The sequence below is a fragment of the Chelmon rostratus genome, chromosome 17 (assembly GCF_017976325.1).
Source record: "Chelmon rostratus isolate fCheRos1 chromosome 17, fCheRos1.pri, whole genome shotgun sequence".
Classification (NCBI taxonomy): domain Eukaryota; kingdom Metazoa; phylum Chordata; class Actinopteri; order Chaetodontiformes; family Chaetodontidae; genus Chelmon; species Chelmon rostratus.
This window is the reverse complement of record NC_055674.1, coordinates 2,373,145-2,382,535: the sequence shown is the minus strand read 5'-3', so window position 1 is coordinate 2,382,535 and position 9,391 is coordinate 2,373,145. Positions and strand designations below refer to the sequence as shown.

Sequence of the window (9,391 nt, the reverse complement as noted above, 5' to 3'; positions counted from 1 at the left end):
GCTTATTGAGAATAGGAAGGTAGCAAAGTCTGTAAATTCTCAAACACTGTGACTTACAAGAATGCAAATCTGCCATCCGGCTCATGGTCAGTGGTCCGAAGTCGCAATTAATTTTAATTAAGCCCTCAGCAGGAGTGATTATTGTGATTGTGTGCTCTTGGATTGCAGAGGAATGGAAAAAAGTGCTAAACAAACTAGCAAATTGCACACCTCCCGAGTGCCAGAGTAAACAGAATAGCTCCCACTTCATGTCTGTGTGTATTCAGCTTGGCAATGTGGCCTCAATTAGCACAAGGTGTGAAACAACGTACCGAGGGAGATAAAGCGTGTGAAAGGTGCTTTGTGCCGTGTCATTGATAACCTTCTGCGCAGAGTCGCCGCAGATATCGAGCCTCGGCGTCCTCCTCGGGTGATTCTGTGTCAAAGAGCGACTCCTGAAGCAGATTTTCTCAGCGTCTCGGGTCTTTGTGGTTTGCATGGATGAAAGCTATCACAACCACTGAGCCCTTTGTGTTGTTGTGTGTGTGTTTCTACCTGAGCGTGCCTTTTCTTGGTACCGGCGCTGAAGGTGTCTGCCAAGAGAGAAGTCTGCTTTTCCTCACTAAATGAGGAATCAGCAGGGAAGGCTACAATGACCCGCGCTCGGCTCGAACAGGGAGATTCATTTTGAACCCGTATCCCAAAGCGCAGGTTTAAAAGTCTTCTCAAGGACCAGACCAGACAGAAAAAAAGGTCATTACATCGGCCGGTTTATTAGCTGGAGGGAACTGTGTTTGGTTAAGTCAAGGATAGAAAAAACTCCTCCATTAAGCAGGCGTCTGTCTCAAGTAGCCCGTCTTTTTAAGGAGGAATATTTCACTATCAGAATGTTCCTGTGGTAAAACAGTAGGAAGGGATTAGAAGAAACAAAAACAACTCAGCGTTAAATGAGCCTGGCAATCCTGATGACACTTAATGAGAACCATACTTGGACTTCACCCATGCAGCCACATTAGAAATGAAATATTCCAGCGTGTGAAATATTATTTAACGTGCCGGCTTCATTCGGAGAATTTTCCTCAAGTGTGCGGTTAAGCTCTGCGAGCAAGTTCAACTGCTTCATTTAGATTGTCAGAAAGAATCGGTGTGACTGGTGTTAATCGAGCAGCCGTTTCTTTTCTCCGTTTTTAAGCGGCCGCCGTTGGGTTCGTATGTGTGAGCGGCTCGCTCTGCACCGTCCCCCCCGTGTGAATGCTCTGGATTGAGCCTATCTGTCAAGTGTTTTTTGGGAGCGATAGTTTATGATACGTGCTGGTCAGATGAAAAATATAAGGGTGACATTTTCCAGACTTTTCACCATCATTTGACCGTAAACTAAATGAGTCGTGTGCTCAAGTGCTTGTGTGAATTAGCTCATTCAAATTGAAACAGAGATGCATTTATCTAAAGCGGATGGTTTATGGCTGATGTAGCAGCTGGCTAAGTTCTTCCATTAAATTATTTTTCAAAGAATGATTCTCTGAGCATGAGTTTAGACAGGTTCGCAAATTGTGATACTTTCCATGGCCGCTGCTTAGTGAGCGTTGTTTATTTGGGAGCTAATTTGGCCGGCTTTATTGAGAGGCTCGCCGTGGCACCGTTACAGGCAGAAATATTGTCCCACTTGAGTTGGACACGGGCAGTAAATACACTGCAAAAAGTGTACTTAACAGGCCATTTCATCTCATATTCAGGCTGTAAATTGTGCCTTTCTTTAAATCAAGTGAGTGGTTCTTCTAAACGGGTGGTGTGATCTCACTTGTTTCGTGTGCAGTGAGCTGGTTTGATTGTTTTAGAACATTTTTGATAAAAGCGGCCGATGACCCTGAAATCAGGACATTTATAAACAAACTGGAGACGTATCTCGCCCTGGACATGCAGCTTTCTCCTTGTTCCTCTTTTAAGGACTGAAGCTTTCAGGGTGTTAAAGCGATCCTATTAAACGCTGTCTGACAGTATCATATTGATTGTGTATCAGCTTGTTCCTGCTCCTCATTGTGGCGACACTCAGTGAAACCTTTTATTAGCACAGGTTCACTGAATATCCACAAAACTCAGCCCGACATATCTTTCTATCATCTTTGGAAACTTTAGGACCTGCAGTAGAATTTAAGGTAAAGTTTAGTGGGTTTGAAGAATGTTTGGCTGCACTGCATGAGTTTCCAATGACCAACCCACTGGCAGGTTGAGTAAATGAAATTATAATGGCTCAATATTTCTGCAGTTTTTGCTTTATGTGAAAATAAATATCTGAACGCTCTCCTCCCTGTCCTCAGAACAGTTAATGCACAGCTTAAAGTGGGCTTGTTGTTTGTAATTTGTGGTGCTGCCTTTGTTCAGGTCCACGGTTTGTATGTTCAAATTTATTTACAGACTTTGTTCTTTATTTGCAAGCTGCATGTAAAGATAAAGATCACACCAGATGGGCATCAACTGAAGTTATTTGACTTTAAATGCCAGAAATGTTCCCATGCAGTTACAGAGGAGAGACTTGAGATCAGAGCTCTATTGATTCTGGGCTGAAGGTGGATCGATGGTGTAAAATGTGTCAGGACCTCTGAACCAAATGACGCCTGCTGTCAAAACTAAATTCACTTTTTACCAGAGCAGAAACACATATCCCCATCCTTGACTTCCCTGAAAGTACTAACACCACAATGTAAAAGTACTCCTTAGGGGTAAAACTACAGCTGAATTATCAGCAAAATGTACTTTTGTGAAAAGTGAAAGTGTTCATTGTGCAGCAGAATGTCTGCTGTCAGTGTCACATTAATAAATAGCTGTTATTGGATTCATGCTGCTGATGCATTAACATCAAGCAGCACTGATGTCAATCCTGCAGCTGGTGAAGAAGAAGCTCATTTTAACTGAAATATACTTCTTATCCATACATCATAAATGTATAAATGGATCACAGGATTTCTATTTAGAGTCTTAATCTGCAATGTAGCCGCTGATTCTGGCACCGCTGGCTGCTTCTATCCTGAAGCTCCAGCAGAAGGATTCTCCAGATGAAAGACTTCAACAATCATTCCCACTGTGAGACTGATTTAAGGACGTCTGGAAAACCGACAGGGGGCGTCTCCTCTCCCTGCTACCCCCTCCTGCACCTCCACCCCCCTTCAGTGCGGTGGAAGAAGGAGGTATTGGGGATCTCCTCCTAGACAACAAACCCACATTCAAAGAGGGGCACACGAATTACGTCACGGTCCGTGTGGAGAATATAACGGAGGTGGCGGGTTACGCTCAGCGCTTTTCTGTGGAGGAGACAACGGGAGCATCATGCCGAGCCCGCGCGCACGGAGCCCGAGGACAGATCTGAGCTTCGTCACGCACTTTGTCATGAAGAAGTAACTTCCACCGAGGCTGCTGCGGGCCAACTTTTCATTTCTGTCACGGATTTCCATCATGGGAAAGTTTTGAGGGACACTCGAGACGCAGGTTTGGATACGGCTCACGCGTAATTGCGCACAAGAAAGTGGCCCTTTAGCAGCTCCCTGTGCGCACTGATCTCACCACTGGACCGTCTGACATGGATCAGTCTCAGCAGTGTGTGGCCATGTATCTGCTGGTGCTCTCCCTCGGACTGCTAATGGACAGGGGGATTTGTCAGCACTACTACCTTCTCCGCCCCATCCCGAGTGACAGTCTGCCGCTTGTGGAATTAAAAGAGGACCCAGACCCCGTCTTCGACCCCAAGGAGCGGGACCTTAACGAGACCGAGCTGAAGAGCGTCCTGGGAGACTTTGACAGCCGCTATTTGTCCGTTTTGCCGCCCGTGGAGGACAGATACACCGGGAACGATGAGCTCGATGACTCTGAGATCCAGAAGCCCGGTGGAGTACTGCCGAAGGAAATCCGAGCGGTGGACTTCGACGTCCAGTTCGGCAAGAAGCAGAAGCCCAGTAAGAAACTGAAGCGGCGGCTGCAGCAGTGGCTGTGGGCGTACTCGTTCTGCCCGGTCGTGTACACGTGGACCGACCTGGGGAACAGGTTCTGGCCGCGATTCGTGCGCGTGGGCAGCTGCCTCAGCAAAAGGTCGTGTTCGGTTCCGGAGGGGATGGTGTGCAAACCTGCGAACTCGACCCACCTGACGATACTGCGATGGAGATGCGTGCAGAGGAAGGGGGGGCTGAAGTGCGCGTGGATACCGGTGCAGTACCCGATCATCACAGACTGCAAATGCTCCTGTTCAAGTTAAAGAGACTCTGAAAATAACTTATAAGCTCATTATTTTTGTGATTCTTCTTTCACGTGCACTACCGAGTGTAGGAATGTATTTTCTGTATATGCGGTGCCATGCAGTTTTATATAGCTCACTGTACAAAGTCAGTATTATTTGTAACCAGAGTCTACTTTATTTGTGGAGAATATTGGTTATATATTTTGTATTTATGGAGATATGGCGCATAGAGCCACGTAAGGACTTGCTGTTTCCCATGTTTGGATGGAGCAGATCGACCTCAGAGTTAAACGTGGATTATTGACTTGTTTTATCCTGTAAATTAAGGAAATGTGCTATTTATTCTTTATATTCGTACAATAAACACTGAAATGATTTTAAATGCGTTCCTTTTCCTTCTGTTGGTCACTTGCAGTCCCGCCTGAACGGTTGGATACCTTAAGTCACCTGCCACAGAGCGCACAATGTGGAGTTGTCACGCTAACACCATTTTACGCATCACATACTTTTTACAATCATGCGCTTATATGCTGCACCACGGTGTCTGCTTTACTCCGTATTACAGTTTATGTTGTAACACTATGTGATTAGAAGCTAAAGAGGATTTAGATGAACTGGAGCTGCTTGGAGGCAGATATTTCTGATGGATGTTGAATTTATTGGACCATAATCTAATATCAATTCTGATTTATAGACAACATGTGGCCACTAGTTTCTCTGGCCTCCAGCTAACCAACACTGTCTTATCACCACAAAGCTGTCAGTCAGACATCAGACCCATTACATGCTGATAAAGGAAGGAGCAGAGATTGAAGGAATCAGCAGCTGCTAACAGTTCTCATTCTTTCATCTGAGCAGCTCCTCCTCCCCATTTGCAGCCCAGCAGGAGCTGAGCTGGAGAGAGGAGCCGTGCTCCTGCTCCAGAGGGAGAAGGAGAGGCTGACGCTCCGCATGTCGCTGCATCTGAGAAACCATTCAGATATATTCAAATGACCGACGATGTAAATCAGTGTAAGAAAACAACCGATAAAGCTGGAATCGTTGGTGTCTGCAGGTCTTTACGAGGACGAGTGATTCATTGGAGTCCAGAAACAACAACACTGAGCACATAGCAGCAGAGGTGGAAACAAAATAAGAATAGAACAAGAGCTTTTACTCCACTACACTCAGTTACAGTTATAGTTACTCTGAAGATTAATATCTGAGATACAAAACTTCAGCTCATAAAATATGATCGTGTTATAGATCCTTACACTTAATGTACAGTCAGTAAATGCGATTAATAAAACAATTGCAGAAATAAAAGTCCTGCAGAAGTACAGAAGTACTATCCTCAAAATGTACTTAAAGCATTAAAAGTACTCATTAATCAGCAGAATGATTCTGATGTTGCATAAACGTGTTTCAGCTGGTGGAAGTGAAGCTGATCTTAATTTCTTCATTCACTGTTGGGTAGAATATAGAAATGCGTCATTTTTCATAGACTGATCACATGTTTTCTGTGTTGTATGTAAGATATTAGTCTGCAGAGTAACTGGATACTATCAAATACATGTAGTGGAGCAAAAAGTGCAGTCTTTCGCTCATTAAAGTACCTCAAAATTGAGCTTATTTCCATTTACTTGAGTACTTAGTTACTTCCCACCACTGATTAAACTACCTGACATGTTCCAGTCTTATGATATGCAACATATATGATACGTCTGCTCTACATATTTTGATGTATTTAAGTACATTTTGCTATTAATATTTCTCTACTTAAGTACACTTTCGGATGAAGGACTTGTAATTTATTCCTTTCACAGTGTGGTAGTGCTGCTTTGACTAAAGTAAGAGATCTGAATGCATCTTCCACCGCTGTGTAACACCATCCTCTGGCATCAGCTTCACATCTTGGCAGTCAGGGTCCTTCCTCTCAGTTTACTACCACCACATAATAACCATTTCTGCTGGCTCTGAAGCTGGTGATTAATGATTAATCCCTTAAACTCCTGAACTCTTCCCTCAAGTTTCTTTTAAATGTAGAAAAATAAATGTTTGCCTCAGTTTAAACCAGCGTCACACATACTGTATATTCTGTATATTCTGTATGCCAGCGCTTCATTGAAGGCACATGATGCCACAGTTTTAACGGTGGCACCGTCACATCAGAAGGAAATACTGTAGATGTCTTGTGCTTTATTTTATTAGCATTTCCCCAAAATTCAAACTGACACTTTTGTATTTTTGGGAGAGTTTGGGATCTTAAAGTTGGAGCGCTGCGGCTTTGAACAGAGTTGGCTGAAACAACACGAGTTTTTAAAGATGGAGCCATCGGCGGGTCATGTAGGATTCAAGAAGTAAAAGTAATAGTTTTCAATAAATTAGTCGCTCTAATCGTCTGAGTTGTGCGTGGCTGCTTCTCCCTCCTGCTCCCCCCCCTCCCTCTGTTCAACCGGAGCCTCAGTTGGGCAGACTGTGGGGCACCAGAAAGCCTGTGTTTTGTTTTAGTTGTGTTTAGTCCGTAATGATGCTCCTTAGCCTCAGAGCCGGCTCTGCACGTACGCACGCAGCAGACAAATCCCTGTGCTTGTCACCAGATAGCGACGTCAGGGCGAACATCCCATCTGTGCGTCTTAAAACAACAGCGAGCGGCCTTTGGTGCGTGCGTGTGTGTTGGATGCTCGGCGTTTGACGGTGATCCTCTCGCCTTTTCCGTGATTGTGTTTGTGCTGTCGCGTAAAGCTCGTGATGGTCACAGTGGATGTCCACCTATTTCAGGTTTCGTGTGTCATAGTCGGGGGTTAAAACTCCCAGAGGGATTAAAGGCTGGACAGTTAACAGCTGCCTCACAAAAATCTGATTACAGTTACTCATAACTTCCACTTTCTATTATAGCTCTACCTGACTGCGTCTGTTATTTGAAGCAACAGGTGTCCTGCCCTGTCCTTGTGTTTCCAGCTCACTGTGAACCTCTCAGTATCTTCCCTCTGATTATTTTCACAGTCATGTCCTACTCAGGATTCCCATCTGGGAAACACGAGTCATTCCTCCTCGAGTTTCTACTGTCTTCCTCCCGCCGTCCCCGCCGGAGCGCAGGCAAAGTGCTGACGCCGGTCAGATGATTTGTGTGTGGAGTAATGCGTGTTGACAGAGCGCTCGGTGCCTGCTAATACCAGCTGCAGACTGGAGGATGCAGGGCTGCTAATGCCCTTCGTCACTCCTGAGCTGGCTCTCGGCTCCCAGCGTGCCGCTCGTCGCAGGTCTCTGCGGCCTCCGATACCCAGCGGCGTAATGCTCTCAGCCACCAGTAATCCATTAACTTAATGATATCTTTGGGTATGTGCTCATTTTATTGCTTCTCCTCTCCCTCGCCCATTAACCTAATCAACTCTCTCTTTTTTCTGTGGAGATATTCTGAAGCCAAAACCTCGTTGCTGATTAAATTCCGCTACAGGCTTCAGATATTTTCCTGATCAAAGTAAACTTCTCTTTGTTAGTTTTGCCAACAATATCAAACACAAGTCCTTCATTTTTCATTACGGATGATAAAATTAGTTTTAATAACTTCGACTGGCTCATTAATAGGCCAAAGGTCGCCTTCGTGGCACCTCCATTATGAATACAATAACCAGCCGAGCAGGCCGGCTCGGTTTGTACGAGTCAGACTGTTTATTCGATGAAAATGACAAATTTGAAATAATGCCGTTAAACAGTGGAGCACATGAAAGGATGTGCCGTAATGATCAGGTTTGAAAGCTCTGAATACGTGTTCACCGCTACGCTTGGACCACAGCTCTATAATAAAATCCAACACAAAGATTTGTGCTGCGCTGCAGTGATGAAAGCTGAAATACAGCTTTTGATCTTGGTGACGCCGGTAGCCCAGAGAGAGGCTCGACTGGGAGGAGAAGCTGCTCAGTCCTGAGACGCATTTCATATGTCATTTAAACTCAGAAATGTTTTTTCTTTTCAAAAACCTGGAGAGAGCGACTGTGAACTGCAGCGATTTCTCATCCACACACTTCTTTAGTTTCACATCTTGTGAAAAAGTGAAGTGAAATGATTCATTAATCCAGAGAAAAATGACTCTTCACAAACTCGTGTTGTGCAGAAAAGCTTTGATGAGAATCGAAACACCTTGTCCAGCTCGATTTGTGGGAAATAAACTCAACAACAAGCTCATCCAGACATGAGACCTTTGGCCTAACTCAAGGTCCAGTACTTTCACCTGCATCTCATGGTCTTCCTCAGCTGATGGAGTTTGCTTCGTCGTCATGGTGATACGTCTGTTGTCAGGTTGTCATCACCTGACCTAAGCATGGAAGTGACTCCATCTGCTGAGGAAGACTGAGGAGCTGTTGAAAGCTCTGTGAAATGCTAGTAAGTGGACCTTGAGTTAATCAGTTTTTGTACTGTTTCTAAGGTCAAGAACAAACTTTCTCATTGTTAATTTGTGTATCTCAGCCAGTTTACGTAAAGATTAAGATGGAGGACATGCACGCTTGACCGTGGAGCCAGAACACCTGGTTCGCCCCCTGCTGGCTGGCTGCGGTATACGTCTTAAATCCAGCTGCTCCATGCTGTCAGATGGGAAATGGACCAAACTTAAAAAAACAAAGTCACTTCTGTCACTTGTATGTGCAAGTGTTCATTTTTCTTCTAATTTTGGTTTTAATCAGTCATTTGATGCTTTAAAAAGTGGGTGATTGATGTCATGATTGACAGCTGTAATTGAGTCTTTATGAGCAGGACCTTGATACCATTTGCTCTGAAACCAGAACCAGAACCAGAATCAGAATCAGCTTTATTGGCCAAGTATGTGTGCACATACAAAGAATTTGACTCTGGTTTAAACACTGCGCTCAGTATACTTACACAGGAATAAAAGATATTCAGCAGACTGAAGAATAAATTAAATAGTGCAAAAATATGAAATAAACAATATATACAAAGAATGGTGAGGCGATGAAGTGGAGACCTGCTTATATACAGGTGTCTGTCCTAAACCTATCTGACCTGTTTCACAGCGTGTCAGTGAAGACAAACCCTGCTTTAATGACCTGAGTGATTTGTCTGTGTGCATCTGTCAATATGATCAAATATAAAGTGGCGTCCAGATGTCCGGCAGTGGCCTGAATGAAGGCAGGTGTTCACTCCGGTGGAACAGGGAGCAGCTGTTCCTGTTGGTCACACAGCTCACATATGAAG

The 9,391-nt window shown here is 44.4% G+C and overlaps 1 protein-coding gene across 1 annotated transcript; it reads left to right on the top strand.

The window, feature by feature from the left end:
- Window positions 1-3,550: 3,550 nt before the first annotated feature.
- Window positions 3,551-4,219, top strand: nog1 (noggin 1). Its single transcript, XM_041957764.1, has one exon. It carries the CDS (start codon window positions 3,551-3,553, stop codon window positions 4,217-4,219), a length of 669 nt encoding a protein of 222 aa, XP_041813698.1.
- The last annotated feature ends 5,172 nt before the right edge of the window (window positions 4,220-9,391 follow it).